Source organism: Doryrhamphus excisus, chromosome 19 (genome assembly GCF_030265055.1).
Source record: "Doryrhamphus excisus isolate RoL2022-K1 chromosome 19, RoL_Dexc_1.0, whole genome shotgun sequence".
Lineage (NCBI taxonomy): Eukaryota > Metazoa > Chordata > Actinopteri > Syngnathiformes > Syngnathidae > Doryrhamphus > Doryrhamphus excisus.
In genome coordinates, this window is record NC_080484.1 from 8,558,613 (window position 1) to 8,577,535 (window position 18,923).

Genomic DNA, 18,923 nt, shown 5'->3' on the forward strand with positions numbered 1-18,923 from the left:
ATCTACTCAATCTAACAATTAGCCTTTAGAGGAGACGAGTGAATGAATATGTATGACAAACATAAATCCTCTGTAATAATGTTGCGATTGTTAGAAACCTGGTAATCCACTGGTCGTCCAGAACTCGGCTCCATTTTAATATCTGGCTTTGACCTGTACAAATGAGCACAATCAGTCATTAAAAAAAAATAATTCAGATTTAATTGAATTTGTGTATGTTCTTATACAGATATGAGACCTCTTATTGGAGATGTTTGTGGTGACAGCAGTGACTGAAGCTAGTGAGATAGCATCTGGTTCCAACATCCCAGCGAGACGCATCGCCTTCTTGTCCAGATCCACCATATCCAGGACCGCCGGCTCATCTAGGTACAACATAGTATATAAGTATAACTATGTAACCCAGGGGCATCAAAAGTGAGGCCCATGTTGTTTTTTTTATTCTTAAAATATAATTTAACTAGAAAAGTAAAAAAAACAAACAAAAAATGGAATAACTGCAGTAGCTATACAAGAGTAAAGTCACAATATTAAGAGAAAAAGTTGTAATACAACAAGAAAAACATTGTAATGGTACAAAATTATGTCATTTCAGGAGCATAAAGTTGAAATATTAAAGAAAAACATATTATTTTTAAAGTAAAATAGGAATTTGAGAAACAAAACAACAAATAAAGTAATTTATTATATTACTTGAATAAAGTCAAACTATTATGCAGATAAAGTCATAATTATGAGAATAAAATTTCGCCCAAAACATTGAAATAACGGTAAAGAAATGGCTCTAATATTACGTGAATAAAGTCAAAATATTAAGAGAAAATATAAACGAGAAACACACCTAAATGTATCATAAAGCATTTTTAGCTTCCTAGCATATGTACAGTACTTGTGTTGCTTTACAAAATATGAAGGTGTAGTATCTTTTTATCATTCCCACTCATACTATGATGGACTGAACTGTGCCACTTGGTAGGGAATTTACAGTATCTTGGTACTTTGCATATTTTGACAATGGAAGTGCTTACTTTGCTGGGAAATTGGATTCATTTGTAAATACGGGGTCAAATATTTTACCTCCTTTCTTGGGATCATCTTTGGAGCTCTTGATCTTTCCAAGCTTCATGACTGAAGACATTCCCCTTGCTGCTCTGTTGGTATAGTGAAGACAGAGACAGAGAGATGTAAGCGATATTATGAACACGCCGTTGATTGTCTGAACTTGTGTCCTTGAAGGTCACTTTCCATCAGCGGGCCCAGACCCGTCAGTCGCTCTCCGACAACCAACTGGCAACCAAACACCAAGAAGTCCAATCAAAGTGACTGGCCACGACATTTAACTCCCGACAATATAAGTCCAACTCATCACCAGCCACAATCCTCCAAAGCCATGTTCACAAAAACAACAGTGTCCGGTTTCTCTACATTTATTTGATCTGGATCAAATAGCCCGACGACAACAAAGACTTGTGATGTCACCCGCGGGAGACCACAAACGAGAGGCCTTAATAATTGAAGAATGTGTGTGACCATCCAATTTGCTGTGGATATGGATACAGGACAGGAAATTGATGAATAAGGTTTTGCCTTTGTTTCCTTAAGCATCCAGAGTCAGGTATACTGTAACAGGGGTCTAGTTTCTTTTTTGATCCCCGCCTCACATGTGGAAAAACAACAACAACTGAGAGTTTTGAACATATATGAAGCATATTATAGAACAAAACATCATATTAAATGAGTTGTAGGGCTCCTCATACAGGTGTATTTACAGACTCCAGTAAATATACAATAATCCCTCGTTTATCACGGTGAATTAGTTCCAGACCTGACTGCGATAAGTAGGATTCAATAGTAATAAATTGAATATTTTCATAGTTAGAGCATAAAAACCTGTTTATGACTTTCTAAATGGGATTTTTGACCATTATTAGAGCCCTCAAGGCATGAAATAACACCCCTATAGTCACCTTTACACACATATTACACAATATATTGGATATATTCAGAGAAAATAAGACTCATGCTCATGAGTGATACAATAAATGTCTTCAGAATGTGTGGACAGGAAGTGACATTGGGGATTCAGATGACATTGACTCAGAACAGTAGCCTGTGTTGTTATTATATTGCATTAAACTGTATTTGTATTTTAGTTCATTTTGAACATTTTTATGCTTGAAAATGCTTAATTTAGGCCAAGAATATTTGCTTCAATATGCATGCTAATGATAGGCCATAGTCAACCACAAAATAGCAATTAATTTATTAATTAATTATTTGTAAAATGCAATAGAGTGAAGAAGTTCACCAACAAAGACTTAAAAAGTCACACCAATGAATGTGCATGCTAAATGCTAGCAAAACTATATAATGCCTTTGTCTTGAAATGCAGCTAAACATTAGCGATGTCCTGGCTGGTCCGCCAACATTATAGACCTCTAAATACGAGACAGTGTACCATAAACAATCTTTCAAAGCTGTTAGGTTAAGGATAAATTATTACATGTTGTTGCTTTAAAATCAAAAACTGTAAATAAACATTCAACCCTTTACAAAAATGCGGGCAAAAAGCTTGCACCATTGTCAGATTTTGACCATTAAATATTGCAGGTATAAGCAGTTTTTCCATTATTATTTATAAAGTCTATCAAAAATGAAATGCTAGTTTAAGATAATCATGACATCTCCATCAACAAGACTTAAAGAAACTACTGTATGTTCCTCATACATACCACATGAAACACGTGTCCAAGTCTATTCAAATGAAATGGAAGGTCATCAAAAATCCCTTTTTTATCAACTTTTAAATTAACATATTTGAAGTCTGCAAGGTCCTGGAGCTCTGAAGCAATGCGTGGGTGATGTGTGGATGGTAGTATTGCTGGGGGTGGGTGGCTGGGTGGGAGATAATGAGGGGAGGGGAAAAATGGATGGGTAGCTGTTACATGTGACGCAACTGTAAAAATATTCAATTATGTTATCATCATATAATCAACTTGCAGAATCCCTTTTTGTAGATTTAATAGAATTACATATCAAGTTACTTTTAAAAGTTTTAAAATAATAATTCATAATATTGATAATACATACATATTATACATAATTAAATCAAAAATTAATATATGCATTTTTAGTTTTCTAATGTTAACATGTATTAACTAAAATTTTGTAGTTTTCAGCTAATTGAAGATTAATTAATTTTTAGCAGAATGGCAATGATGGCGCAGTGTTTTGCAACATATTTTTGCATTTGCTGCAAATAAATGAAAATAAATCAAATGTCCTATGTAATGTCCTATGTAAACATAACACAGTGTGAAACAAATGGTCACGACAGAGCCCTTGACACATTTTTTTGTTATCTGCTGCGCCTCTGTGAAAAGGCTCTTCATAGGTCTTTTTGAAATACAAATGCTTGTAAATTGGTTCATAGCAGGTAAATAAATATGTTAAAAATATACAGTATAAATATTTAAAAAATCAAAGTGAGACGTGGTCCCTAAAAAGAATCGTTTCACTGGCAGCAAGAGTGAGTGATCATCTCCCTATTAGACAATCTTTTTTCATCTCTCGTTGAAGCCCGACTTAGCAAGGGCCGAAACAAAAGTTTGAAAAAGCTCATAGAAGATGTGCTTGTTCTTGTTTGAGCCTTGGGAAACCTTCGCCTTTGTGAGTATATATGTGTACAAAACACTTAAAATAGCGATGTCAAATGTTCCTGAAATATGAATATGTTCGTAAACTTGACGGTTTAGTCTAGCTGTTAGCAATGTATCCATGTGTTTTAGCTAGCTACGGTTCTTTAGCATATTTAATGTCCTGTACATTTATACACAGTAATTGCATACAGTTACGGAGTTGTGTCGAGGCAGGGATAACAAGGACAAACAGTATTACAGGCTATGGTTATGGTTATGACCAACTTAAAGACGCTGGATCTTATTTTTTCCACTTTATTTCACAGGTGTCTTGTCTGCTTTTTGAATGAATGCCCAAAGTCCCTCTGCACTTACAAGGTTGAAGGTATAAATGACACCAATCCACAATGCAGTCAAGTTCGTTCAGACCTTGTCAGGCCCAGTATAGTTAATGACTGCAAGGTACAACACTAAATAGTTTCTGCACACGCAAGTGTGAAGACAAGATAAAAATGAACTGAGCAGTTTATAATAGTGTGTGCAAATCAATAATAGATGACAGCAAGGATAGATTGCCTTGTAGCGCATGTAAATTGCACTGCAGATGGACGCTCTAAGGTTGCCGTATTCCCACGATATTGCACCACAAACACCTCTCTCATACAGTAGATGTGAGTTTATCTGTGGAAGTACTTACGTGGACATCTACAACATGGCAAGCTTTGAACTTGACAGTGTCAACAGTAAGGAAGGAAGAAAAAACTGGCAATGATCAATAATTCATTCATGTGTTCTGCACGGGGGGCTTCGCTGAATAGTGTTTGACACCATGTCTGTTCCCTCTTTTGTGATCACATGCACATATTTAAGCACATTCAGCATCACACATAGAGGTTCTATTCTTACACATATTTAAATAATACTGGAAGAGTGTGCAGTTCTCCACTGTAGCCTGTAGCCTATTGGCAGGATCATCCCTCCAAATATTTCCAACTCCTGATATTCTCTTTGTGTCCGTCTGACTTCATATTTTATAGAGCTCCTGAGTGGAAGTTGAAGATGTACTACATAATGCAGACCGAGGCAGCAAGGAAAGAAGTAACCCAGAGTGAGTTGAACACAATGTATCAATGGGAATCAGACATGATATTTTTCCCTCATCATATTATACACATGTTATATCATCACACAATAAATGCACACACAGCACTCCCTGCATCCACGTGTCAGGTATGGGACAGAAAAACAGCACAATTGCTGATATCATCACTACAAATCACAGAGAAGAGGTCCTTCACGGAAATGTGTGGCAAGGAAAAGATGCTCGTAGTGATATGTTTTCATGCTAGTCTATACAGGATTTAATAAAAGCTGTTAAGTGTCAGTCTTGTGATCATGAGTTATATAGCTGACCTTTGACGTTTAATATGACATTACTTTGTGAGCATTTATGTCATAATCAGCAAATCCTAAAGTTACTGAATGGACAAAATGTGAATGTTACCGTCTGCTGCCAGAATGTCATCCCTTGATGGTCAATGTGGGCATTTCAACTATATAGAACAGGTGTGTTCTAAGTACAGCCCGGGGGTCATTTGCGACTTATGTCTGTTTTTTTTTTTTTAATTGGTATGCGGCACATTCTGAAAATATAATTTAACCAGAAAACCAAATGACAGCAACAGCAAAAAGGGAAAAATCATCAGGAATTTTAGAAAAACTAAATAAAAAATATTAAGAAAAAAAAAATTATTTTATGAGAAGGTTGTAATATTAGGAAAAATTACATAATTTTAGTAGCATATACTTGATATATTAAAGAAAAAAGCCTTGTTTTTAAAATGTTGAGAAACAAATGAAGCTAAGTTGCAAAAAATATTGTCATGTGAAAATAAAGTCAAAATATTATGAGAATAAAGTAATAATTTCAACTTACAAGAAATAACTAATAACTAATAACCTAATACTATGAAAACAAAATTTCCAAATATTATTTAAGAGGAACGTTGAAATTCAGTTTTCCCTTGCAATGTTGTGGTTTGATTATTACACCTCCGCTATATCGCGGTTTTTCAGATTAAATTAATCAATAAATGATCGCTGTTTCATGATAAACTATCATGAAACTGTTTCTAATTAGCCAAAACATATTGAACTACAAGTGATATATCATATTCTTGTCACTAGGTGGCAGTAATGACAAAACATTGAGACATTACATTATCTTAATATTACATGAAGTCAGCCTTGGCATTTCCAACTTGATAGAGTGAAAAAAACTTCTCTCATTCCATGTGGAAGTGGTAAGGTTTTGATACAGAATGAATAACTAAGCAAAATAATTCCTAGTATCAACAGTAATTCTATAAGACAAAGCCAAAAGAAGGATTTTAAATAAACATGGTCATAATTAACTGCATACTACATGTGATCCACAGCAGATCTCTTAACACTGCAGAGTGACACTAACCCACTTTGGAGGTGATATATTCATTAGGGATAACAAAACCTCTGCAGAGCCTTTTCACCAAGGCGCAGCAGATAGCAAAAAAAAACTGTGTGAAGGACTCTGTCGTAAATCATCATGAAGGCCGAGAGCCTACATGGGGCCAGGTAGAGAGGAGTTTCTCGCCTGTGGCAACTCGCGGTGCAATTTCTTTAAATTTAGGAGAAGATGATGAAATGGTATGCCTTACAAGCTGCCTTGTAAAATGAATTTAGATTCCCTCATACTGGCCCAAGTATTTGGAAAGGCGATTACATGACCTTTAAGGTCTCAAAAGTGGAAAGTCAATTCTGGGTTTATAGTTTGTGTATAGTTCATTTGAATTTCTGTCCACAACATTATGAGCTGTATCAAAAATGATGCTTTTACAAAGGTAATAATGCAAAGTATTGATATAAAACATAATTTCACAATTGGTGTTCTTTTTTCGTGTTACCTAAAAGATTGTGATGTTCTTTTTCAGCTTCAGGGCATGAGTGTCCTGTGTATTTGCATGTTGGTTTATGTATAACAGCACCAGAAGAACACAGAATTATTGATGTCATACACTTCCACAGATGATGCCATAGCGAACCGTCTCTCAACTTTGCAATGGTAGCCAGCTCTAAATCTCCTGGGGCGAATTGACACCGTCGAACAAGACTACTGCCCGGGTTGATGTTTGAAACCTCCCTGGGAAGAACATAGCTGCTTTTGTGGTTGTTTTATTGACAGTTGTAACTAAGTGTAGTATTATGAAGGTTGTAATGTACAGCTTTTGTTACTTCCTGCTTGTTCTTCTGACTCTTGGACGCAACTAAGTAACATTAGAAAGGCGTCGGGCTTCAACAGTTTGTTAGCTAGTCCAGCTGCATACTAGCCCATTTGGACAGTGTGAATGCCGTTGACAGATTATTTTTTTTCTTTTGCTGGTAGGGAATCAGGAACTCCAACCACTTCTTTCCTTATGTTTGCCTCGTTAGGAATTGTAAACAAATTTAGCTTTCCCTTACACCCGAAGAAACACTTCCTCTGAGACATTGTTAGCACCGTAAGCAGAGCTTGGGGGAGGGTAGAGAGTGTATCTGCCCTACATCGCACGCCCATATAAGGAAACCCGGCACTCTGTGACATCACAAACCGCCAGTGTTACAACCGAGCGTTCAGAGCCATCCCAAACTTCTTTTAGGGCTCAAATCCAAATAAGCAAAACTCATCATCTGAAACTTTGGCTTTGTTTAACACAAGAATACAACATTCTAACAACATTTAAAGGTCCTAAAAATGGGGGAAAATGAATTTCATTCTTAAAGTCCATATTTTTAATAGTTAAGACTATTCCCCGCTTCACGTTCAGTGTTTAATCAAGACTTTTCTGAGAGAATTTCAAAAAGAGTACAAAATTCCTGAAGCTTAAATGTAGAAAAAAGTGAGTCGATGCTGTGTTTCAATTGGATGTGAAACATTCATTGTCTCACCATATTTACTCTATTTAACTGTGTATGCAACCATTACAAGTGTGGTTACATTTGTATTTTTTCACAGTTGAATGCAACTCGGAAAGGTTAATACCTAAATGCAGATCACATCACCGCCATTGCATCAAGGTGAGTCCAACAAAGACTTCAGTCAAGGCTACGTGGCGTTGCAGGTACGTTTCAGTTGACAGTGCCTTCACTTCTGCCCATACTGGTGTATGAATGTGAATGAATGTCAGTCTACACCAGGGCAGATGTGTGAATGAGGAGTGAATGAATAATGGGTACATTGAAAAAGACAATCAAAGCTAATTCATTGTTGTGATAACAGCTAAGGACTATTCGTGACTGTGATACATGATGATATCATCAATAAAGTGGTGGATTTGTACTACAGAAACGTAAAATCTCTGCACCGAGACAAAAACCTTGGTTGGAAAGCAGGTCCATATATCACTCACACAGAGTCACCAAACTATACCATGGATGTATTGTTTTTTTTGGGCCTTCTCAAACCATTCATTGATTCATTTTCTAGCGCTTATCCTTACAGAGGTGGGGTACACCCTGGACTGGTGGCCAGCCAATCACAGGGCACATATAGACAAATAACCATTCACACTCACATTCATACCTATGGACAATTTGGAGTCGCCAATTAACCTAGCATGTTTTTGGAATGTGGGAGGAAACCGGAGTACCCAGGAACTCCACAACAGAGATGCCCTCGGGTGGAATGGAACTCGGGTCTCCTAGCTGTGTGGCCTGCGCGCTAACCACTCATAGACTGTGCAGCCTCTTCTCAAACCATTTGGAGACAATTCTGATTCAACCATTAAAAGTGATGAAAACAGGCTAGAGATTGTTGGACCTCATCTCAAAAGCATCCAAGATTGAATAAGTCTGCCTCCGATATAATGGTGTCTGATGCTCTGATCCTCGCGGTTCCCAATTTGAAAAAGTCTTAACTTTGAGATAAGGTCACTCTATCATTGACCTTATCTGTGCCTTGAAGGGTCCAGACAACCAGCGCAATTAACATCAAATTTTCCGCATGGATAGTTTGAAGTGAGGAAACTATTTTCAAGACTTTGGATGGACTTTTTCAACAACTACAGTACACTCAGGGACATGAAGTTAGTAGAGTGGTTGGCAGTTGTGGGGAACTTTGTGTAAAATTGGACAAGAGCCAGTTACATGCAGGCAGATTTCTTCTGGGAGAATACCGTCTGTTCATGTCAGGCCTGTCTCGAGAGAAAAGAGCTGGCAAGATTTGGTGGACTTTTATTCAGTGGACACAGATCAACTGTTGGATGTCCTGGATCCATATGGATGAGAGTCCCTTCCACAGCCACAACGGTGCCACTATATGTGCAAAGGTTTTACAGACTTATTGTGGTTTCTATTGTTTGTCCATAAAGATACAAAATGAAAAGATAGAGCACGCTGAAAGCTACAAATATCCAGGCCAAACAGTGATTGAGACTTAAGGCTGGCAGATACAAAGATATCCTATGCAACAAAAAAGTTCCTGTTGTCCACAGAAGAAGGACCTTTAACTAATTGTACTACCGACAATGACTTACGCATGTGAAACCTGGACAAAGTTGGCACGGAACAGACGGAACAGTAAATGTAATTGTACAGAAATGCTATGCATATTCGAAGGGCAAATAATCTTTTTCATATCTAGATGGCAGCTACAGGTGCTAATGTTTTACTGCACATTAAATGGTGGCATCAAGTACAGCGCAGCATAAATGGATAAAAATATTCTGAGCGAGTCTCACAATTATTGTATACATTACCTTGGAGGGAGTAGGGTGTGTAGGCCTCCATGGCCACAATGCTAATCATGCTTAAAGGCCAAAGGAAGAAAAACAGACGAATAAACCTGCACTGCAAAGGCTGCAAAGCACCAAGCATGACAATTGGAAATGTACCTCAAGGCAAAACGGTAAAATACATTCTCTTTATTCATCTCTTCTCCTGCTCTCCCTTATAGAGGAGTTATACCAGATTAATGTCAGAAGCACAGTCAAGAACTTTCAGGAAGCAATGGCGCACAGTCGGAAAACCTCTCAGTCAGAAGTACAATGAGGAGAGGGTAATACAGGAAGTATTGAACCCAACCGACATCAGCGCCCGGGCAAATATTAATCCGACAACTTTTACATTGTGCATGTTGGACTCACTTTCTGAATGTCGCTATGGATCCTTGTAAGGATCGCCCCGCAGATGCACCTGATCCGTGGCTGTGTCCGGACAGCAGGCTCTCTGTCTCGAAAGTAAACACCCCATCGCGGTCATCAGGAACATCCAGGAGCTCTCCGTTATGCCACATGCCCATTGTGCCTTCCATCGACTGATATCTGATGTCTATGGTTACGCTGGTCTGGAAAAGAAGAGGAAAGCTCCATTATACACGCGTCTTTGACCAGAATTGGTCCGAATGACCCCAAATATAAGACCGCCTCACAATCATTTTCAAGACCTGTTCTTGGGGAAAATATTTAATGACAAATCAAAGACATATGTAATCTTATTTTAAAATTGGGTTTTCAATATCAGTAAAATAAGCACGAGTAGGTTAGAAAATAATGGCTACAATGGCTTCATGATTATCTTCAAATTGGCATCATAGCTCCTCTAATCTTGGAGCTACTTTTTCTGAGGCGTCTCCGTATCTGCAGTCCTGGCGTGTGTGCATGACGGGCAGAGAAGTCGCGGCCTTGGCGCCACCTGCTGGTTTTTTGTAGACCCCGAATATAAGACAACGGTCAATCACATTACTAGACTTGTGACAAAATGCGTATCCTGCAACTGATGAATTTTTTGCCATTTTTGTGGTCTGGAATCGACCATTTTCATGGATGGATGGATATTTACTTCTTTGCCAATCACAGTTACACTATGGCTTAAAGCTGTAAATGTCCTTTATATACCTAAACCTATGATTCTTCCTAGTGCTGTGTACAATCACACACATTTTACACCACCACCCTGAGGCTAACTTGTGTAACATTTCAGATTTAATGAATTAAATTGTGTGTGAAAGCAGCTGTCATTATAGGAAATGAACTCTGCCAGTGCTATAAATCATCTCCACGGTGCCTGCTGGGCTAAAAATTAGGGTGACAGTAGTTTAATCCCCTTCAGAAACAATGGTGACACTGAAGTTTGTCTTCTGTGCCTCCTATGGGGTTTGTTTTGACTGTTTATTCTCCTGGCTTTTACTTAATTTTTGTAATGTAATGTTTTCGTTCTCTCTCTTTCTGAGCATTCCCTTATATGTAATATTCTCACAGGGTAGTCAGTGTAGCTTTATTTTTTGTTACTATAGCAACCAGTGTTTTCAGTATTTGCAATTGAAAGGGTTAACCTTGGGCTTCGGTTCTTCACACCACGGTCTTCTTAATTGTCTGTATGTGTGCATGCATGACTCCCCTTCATGTGTATGTGGTAAGCCTTAAAGCGCTCCCACGGTGTGTGTTATGGTGTGAAAAACAATCCCATCAGCACGCCCAGATCCACCAGCACAACTGTGCACTACAGGGAAGCTTTAAACCCACTCCATTACTGGTCTTATTCCCACATACATAGAGTATGAGACCTATAATTTGGAAAAACGTGCACCGACCCTCTCTTTGTTGTTCCAAAAAACAGTTTCACTCAATAGCTTACTGCAAGAGTACAGATGATGCTAAGAGACTATGTTTGTTTCAAGCATTAAGGATAATCATGTGTGTGCAAAATTTCAAATGTCTGAAAAGGAGGAATCCTACCCCTTCATGTTTGTTACTGATTTTTGCATCTTGACACTTGCAAACACTTTGTTTACATTTTGTCATTTCGGTTTTGGTCACTTTTTGCAACATTCTCATTTTAAAAACGCTCGCGATGGCCGTCACTGGTAGTGTGCAAGCGCTGACTCACATTTATGGATGTGTTGTTATCATCTACGAGTGTGTCAGTCAACTCGAGCTGCCCCTCCTCCGCCACCTTCTGAAGCACCATGCAGAAAGTCCCCACCAATCTACAGGGGGGGAGAAGAAAACAGCACCAATCAATATGTACCATTATGTGTGTCCACCACAGATTAACATGTGTTGTCCTGCTGTTGGCAGTAAAGACATTTAATCATTATCACAGTTCCGTTTGAGGCATGTACTCGACTCCCTCGCTGTAAGATGGTGAAGAGTGTGACAGCCATGGCTGTTGAGGAGGATGAGCTGTGACAAGCGTTGAGAAAACTCTACGCTGCTCTATCAGTTCATTTTCTTTGACATAGAGGCCATTATAAGAATAATAAACCGGTTTGCTTGTCGTCACAATTAGGCATACTCTATCCTTGCTAGATTTCTGCCAAAAATAATTGCGGCAACAAATATGGTAGATGTTTGCGTTATTCCAGTGTCACCAGTTTTTAAATAACTGTAATACTATTAACATTTATACAAGTGGAATCACAAAGTAACCAGAATAGGTGTAAAATACAATACAATTTAACTGTGGAACACTAGACCAGATTTGGATTTGACAAACTGTACCTATTGATTTATCTTAATCAAATATCATGACGTTATTACTACCACATCACCGCTATCAGAGACATCCAATTGACATAAACACTAGATATTATGAGGCCTGCCAACAGCTTAGACAGTGGACTCTTCCGCCACACTGAGGTGCTTGTTACTTAAAATTAAGTCAAATCAAGTAAAAACACATTCATTACATCCTGTTCCGCCTCCAAAAACATCCTTCCATCTATTTTCAATACCGCTTATCCTCACTAGCGTCGCGGGCATGCTGGAGCCCATCCCAGCTGTCTTCGGGCGAGAGGCGGGGTACACCCTGGACTGGTGGCCAGCCAATCACAGGGCACATATAGACAAACAACCATTCACACTCACATTCATACCTATGGACAATTTGGAGTCGCCAATTAACCAAGCATGTTTTTGAACATGGAATTGAACTGGGCTCTCCAAGCTGTGAGGTCTGCATGCTAACCACTCGCCTGCCGTGCAGCCCTCCAAAAACATATTGTTACAAATTAGGCGAATACATGCAGTTATGATTCTACACTGTGAGTCACCTGACCTGGTCAATTAGAGCTCGTGAATAATTTAAAGCGCTTACCCCAAAAGTGATGCCCACAAAGTAAGGTCACATACAAAGAACACACACAGTACGGCCACACTGAACCACAGGCTGAGCCATCTCCTGCTTGCACTCTATTATGGCCAACATAAACATGCAGTATAAGCGACCATACAGGAGTGTGCATATTCATTAGGACAGTCATCAGATGGAAAACACAATCACCCAGTGGGAAAAGCCTGCAGGGAGGAAAAATCTCGTAAAAGTAGCACGCACAATCAATATTTGAAGCACTTAGCAGACATAGAAAGAAAATCTCAGAATTACAGAGGAGGAGGAGGCTATACTGTATTCATTCGTTCATTCATTCATATTCGAGCTGACTTCGAACGACTTCGAGAGGCGGGGTACACCCTGGACTGGTCGCCAGCCAATCACAGGGCACATATAGACAAACAACCATTCACACTCACATTTATACCTATGGACAGTTTGGAGTGGCCAATTAAATGTGAGATGAAGCTGTAGAAAACACAAAAGGAGAATACGTAAGATCTCTCACACAGTGATGCCCAAAGAGAGATTCAAACTTGTGACGCTAACCACTAGTATATATACCACTCTATAACCACTTGTATATTTAATACTATGTAGTGCTGTCAAGTGATTAGAATACTTTTTTTTGCCTCCCGCACAAAGTCAGCTGGGATAGGCTGAGGATTAAGCAGCACAGAAAATTAACGAATGAATTAATGAATAATCACAATTAATTTGGATTAAAAACAACCTCTATTATCATCTCATTCTTTTTCATCCATATTATTCCTGTTACATTTTGCATGAGCAAGGAGACTTAAGAAAGAATGGAATAGAAATTGGTTCCAGATCCAACCGCCATAAGAGATGGCTGCTGCTCATACCATATGGCAAGCTACCAATCTAACAAGTTTTATTTTAAAAAGACAAAGTGAGAAGCCATAACGTACCACATCCACATGGAATGGGAGGAGAACTTTTTTTCACTCTATTATGTCGGCCATGGCTGACTACATGCAGTTGTAAGGTAATGTAAAATAAACTAATATCTCATCAGTGTAACACTACTGATTCCTAGCGGCCAGAATACTACATATGACTTGTCTTTCAACATTTTTTGACTAATAATAGGCCGTGGTCAGCCAACAAAAAGCAATTATTTATTAATTAATTCTGAAAAAATACAATAGAGTGAGGTAGCGAGGGATGACTGTGTATGCACTGAATTCTTATTTATTAACATATGGATATAACCCCTATGCTCAGCAAAAAATAAGTACTTTGACACCACCTGTGGGTTTGCATGTATGAATCTCTAGAATGTAAGACAACCTGCCATTTTGTGGCTTATTTTGAAAGAAAAACTCTTATATTGCAGTCAGCTGATGGATCTTAGTGATGTTTTAGGTGGTCATTTCCTGTTTTCCGCTTTGAAAAACGTCCACCAGAAGAACTGTGGTGGCAATTACCAGTGCCCTTCTGTTGAACTGACAGCACATCTGTCAACATGGCTACCACCAACTTTTTTTTCTGAGGATTGCCAGTGGACACACACATAAAGACAAAAACAGTGTTTAATAGCTGTGTGGGCGACATGTGGAAGCATGCGGACCAATAACAAGCAGCCGTTACTATCTGGATGAAGCTGAGAGGTGGAACAGGGAAAGTAAAATATGACAGCAAATATTAATAGCTGTGATTTTTTTTCATTAGTTTGTGTCAATACAGTGTTACAAACACACAATAATTAAAGCATGAAGCAGGCTCCACATGACATTCCACTTCCATCATCTATCACGTCACCGTGTATTCATCATGATTTGCTAGTCAGGCCCATTACGGACGATCTAATCCACTTTCAGAGTTCTCCTGATGGGAAACTCATTGAGGACCTGCTGGTGATGCGAAGGAGACCACCTAAATCGAGCCAGAACCAAGACAATAGTGCAATTGTGAAACAGGGCATTAAATGAGAAAATGCGATCAAAGATTGGATTTAAGTACTGCGACACCAGAGAAGGCTTTGTGGTCTGCACACTATTGCACAAACAAGTGACTCAATTTAGTACAAGCACTTTGGGGCTTCGTCGTTTCTTCCTCTTTAGTTGAAGTTGTGTCATTTATAACCAATCACATGCTGTTGTAAGGAGGGCAGAAACAGAAACAATTCTATGTTGGAATCATGCTTGATGTGATCATCACGGCTATACCTGTTAGTGAAGACTTTGCTATAATTGTACACTTGGATCTCCAGCATCTCGCTTCCATCCAGGCTGCTGGCAATCGGCCATCGAAACGTCTGAAAGAGGCACAAACCGAATAGTTAAAAACATAACAGAACAGTAACCAATAACCAGTTTTAATATGCTTGTCCAGTATTAGGTCTATACCTTTATTTTGGGCGACACTACTTGATATTTTATTACATTAGAACATCTGAGGTTGAATAAGGTGTTCTCTGCAGGTCATACGCATTCTCCATTGTTCCACTGTTCCAAGATGAAGGCTGAAAGGGTAATTTAAAACCCATTTAACGTCTCCTGCTGTTGTTGGCCTCTCATTCATGAAAACACTGCAGGCTGTCAGGCAGGCGATCCATCAGCCTTTTGTTTCTCTCATTAACCAAATCCTGGGGTTTCCCACCTGCTAATCTTTATGGATCCAACAAACAACGACCATATGCACACTCTGCACAAATTTTTCATGAATCACAGCACATGTGGCTAAAGTTGAGTAAATGATACACACAATCATACACACCAGTAGAAACCTAATTTTGTTAACACCTACAGACAATAGAGAGCCATGTTAATTTCCCCAGAGTAAAAAGACAGCAACTCACTGACAATAAATGCACTATATGTGCAGTGTGTTTACAGGCTTCTCTGCACACGCAAAGTCACATGCACTAATTCAAGGATTCTGCCTGCAGGTTGTTGTCATCGTATATTCGTACTCGTACCCCAAGCCATGCTGCAACACTGAAACACACAAGCATGCAAAATACTGACGTTACAGTCATGACAATTTTATAAAAAATAAAGTTGCAAACTCGTTTGAGATGATTGCAAATTACACTATATTCACAGAATAATACATTATTTTCTGACCTGGAAAATAAATTATAATTTAAATGTACTTGAAATGTCCCACTAAAACCAGTGCAAAACAAATGCGGTCTTTGATGGATATCAGCCTGCAACATGCTTCAAAAGTTAACATTTAAATCCCCATGATATAAAAGAAATGAAATCTATAACCCTATTTATAGAACCAATTTAAAAGATCAGTATGTGTTATTGCTGAGTGAACTTCTTCCAAACGCTCAAAACCAAATGGCTGAATGGCTGACAACACCATTTCCGCAAGACCAATTTTATGCACTATAAAACACAAATTAGTTTTGCACAGGTGTTTCCCTTTAGTTATGAAGGTAATTGGGTACTTAGGAAATTCTAAAAAATCCATTTAGGGAAGCCGTGATGAAATAAATGATGTCCCGTAAGTGATGTGCATAGATTTGGGCATAACAGGCTCCCAAAAGGTGATCATTCAATTTGATTGTATACTATATGATACTGCGCTGTCATTAACATTTCTTCCAAGTCCAGCCACACAAGGCTTGTGTCATGAAGTATATGCGAGAACAAACACAAAAAAGGTTTGACAAGAATGGTGACCCATGTTTGGAAGCCATTTATCATTTATGTGAGCAATGAACGGGTGGAAAAATCCTGCATTGTTAATGAACGTAACAAAGTTAAGTTCAGTACCTTTATCTAGATTCACATAAAAGTTTCCTTAGCTATTGTCTCAATCCTCTGCACTATGTTGTGGAAAGAATTTTACACGCTGAGACACACAAATAAACAAAGCCAAACAAGACAAGCAACAGGATTTGACTACTAGAGTTTGAGACAAAAACACTGTACAGTACATTTAACCGCTATCAAACCCATTCCAGGCAAAATACAATATATCACAAAAATAAGCGCTTTACTCAGATTTCAGCAACCAGTTCATTATATGTTCTCAGTGGACAATACTATAGAAATGAAACTATAACTTAAGCATAATCAGCTTGAAAAGCAGTGTAATTCACCTTGCAGGCCATCATGCTACCACCACCATGTTTTGACTGTGGACAAGGCCCAAGTATTCACTTATATTTAGACAGTAATGTCTATGTGCTGGTTACGTTCAGTGGTACTGCTATACAAACTGTATACTAACAACTTTTATTGTCTTTTTGAGAGGATATAACAAACATTATGGTAAAATGAAAACAAGCAACTGACTGGTTGAGTTTTACAGTTATCTCTTTTATCTGGGCTGTCAAAAATGGCTCATTACTACTCAAAGATGTTGCCCTGAACCATCCGTACAGTACCACAGCCTAATTGGCGCGGTGGCGGTGTTCTCATTAAAAGTGACACAGGTACGATCTCAATAACCAGAAGCCGTGATGTCACATGCTGTCTATCACGAGAGCTATGTGCTCAACAGAAGCGTGTATTTTACTGCTGTGATCCTATTATTATTGTAACATGGCAATGCCGGGGCAATCATGTCATATCTTAGGACTGTTGCCATGGTCACAGAGAAAGAAAAGACCTCAATAATTATGGTGTGTACTTCTTTTTTTTTTGCAGATGAATGGCAGCACTTTGAAAAATGTCATATTGACAGCAACCCTACCTTTTATCTGGGTAGAGGTGAGTGCTTGTTATCTTATACTCTATGACATGCTTTTTAATCCGAGCCTTCAGGTGTTAGTGTTTTTTTTAAAGGATAAAAGAGATGAGGATAGACTGTTGTCGGCAGCCAGTATTGGTAGGAGGTAAATTACAATCTTTGTTTTAAAGTCATTCAGTCATATTCTTATTAGGAAGTGGAAGCCACTTTCTCATTGGGAGAGAACTCATTCATTAGTCATGGCAGATCATTTTTTCATGAAGTACAAGAAGCCACAATCTCATGAAGTAGAAACCCAGAATGGCCCCTAAAGAGACTGTGTGCAGCGGATCCCTACAGCTACCTGGAGGAAGCCAAAATTTGAACGCATGAATGGTAATGGTTTAATTTAATTTGAACATGCATCAAATTACAATTGAGTGCATCACACAATCAATTCACAGTTCCACATGTCCAAAAGGAGTAGGAAGAAGCAAAGCTTATTAAATCCTTCCCCTCCATCTGGTACTTTTACAATCAGTAACTGTTACATTTGTTCAATATAATTTAAGTTTTTTTTTTATTATTATTTTGTATTTTTCTTTATTTTTTGCCACGTACCGAAGTACGAGGTGATATGACCATACAATGACATAATGGGTACCATAGTAACTGTCAATATAGTGATATATATAGCACATCATGACTGGTTCAAGACTCTTCATTCTTGTATTTAACAAACATCAACTGCTTGTATTGTTTCTTGAATTGGCTCATCGTTGTGCATTGTTTGAGGTCCTTACTCCATTATATATATATTCCATAGTTTGATTCCACATACTGAAATGCTATGGCTTTTTAACGTTGTCCTAGCATATAAGTGTTTCAAATTTAGTTCTTCCCCCGAGATCATATTTCTCAGTGAGGATAAGCGGATGGATGGATTTTTGTAGCTAGAGCATAGAAAACCTGTTTATGACTTTCTAAATAATTTTTTACCGTTATTAGAGCCATGTAGACGTGAAATAACAAACCTTTAGTCACCTTCACTCTCCTAATATTATTTGTTTACAACACATTGCTAATGTGCAGGCTACTGCAGGACACAAAAGATGGCCACGGCTTTAAGCATAGCATGCTATTGAGCTAACTACAATGCCTCCAACTTATTTATTCTAAACTTAAGAAAGGGTTTCAAACAAAGTGGGAAAGAAAGAAACCAAAAAATTACCACTTCCACACGGACTGGGAGGAAGACTCTATCATGTTGGACATGCAATGCCTGACTAAGGTAATCTTTTCTCATGTCATGTCTTGTCAATATATAATTATCCTCCAACATTATCGACTAATAATGGGCCATAGTTAATTTACATGAAAACCTTTTGATGGACAGATACTGTAACTCCATTAAATTGTACTGCCTTTGTAAGATGGACACCAAAACATTCTAATAGGCACCCTAGATACTTATGTGTACACCATATAATGATGAAAAAATGCTTG

The 18,923-nt window shown here is 38.3% G+C and overlaps 2 protein-coding genes across 22 annotated transcripts in view; one reads left to right on the plus strand and one right to left on the minus strand.

Annotated features, from left to right (window-relative positions):
* otofa (otoferlin a) overlaps positions 1 to 18,923 on the minus strand; it is a 52,491-nt gene that overhangs the window by 24,458 nt on the left and 9,110 nt on the right. For all 15 annotated transcript variants that reach the window (XM_058055980.1, XM_058055979.1, XM_058055970.1 and 12 more), the window contains exons 3-8: positions 14,954 to 15,042; positions 11,538 to 11,637; positions 9,797 to 9,996; positions 1,078 to 1,151; positions 239 to 365; positions 99 to 153 (exon numbers count right to left, since the gene is read on the minus strand). In XM_058055980.1, the coding sequence (XP_057911963.1) occupies positions 99 to 153; positions 239 to 365; positions 1,078 to 1,151; positions 9,797 to 9,996; positions 11,538 to 11,637; positions 14,954 to 15,042 (645 nt within the window). The remainder of the gene's footprint in view (positions 1 to 98; positions 154 to 238; positions 366 to 1,077; positions 1,152 to 9,796; positions 9,997 to 11,537; positions 11,638 to 14,953; positions 15,043 to 18,923) is intronic.
* Positions 3,543 to 18,923, plus strand: part of fndc1 (fibronectin type III domain containing 1) — a 54,174-nt gene continuing 38,793 nt past the window's right edge. For 3 of the 7 annotated variants that reach the window (XM_058055981.1, XM_058055985.1, XM_058055984.1), the window contains exons 1-4: positions 3,543 to 3,669; positions 3,965 to 4,023; positions 4,676 to 4,746; positions 7,669 to 17,458. In XM_058055981.1, the coding sequence (XP_057911964.1) occupies positions 17,311 to 17,458 (148 nt within the window). In that variant the 5' untranslated portion in view covers positions 3,543 to 3,669; positions 3,965 to 4,023; positions 4,676 to 4,746; positions 7,669 to 17,310. The remainder of the gene's footprint in view (positions 3,670 to 3,964; positions 4,024 to 4,675; positions 4,747 to 7,668; positions 17,459 to 18,923) is intronic. The other 4 variants (XM_058055986.1, XM_058055988.1, XM_058055983.1 and 1 more) reach the window with 4 other exon arrangements.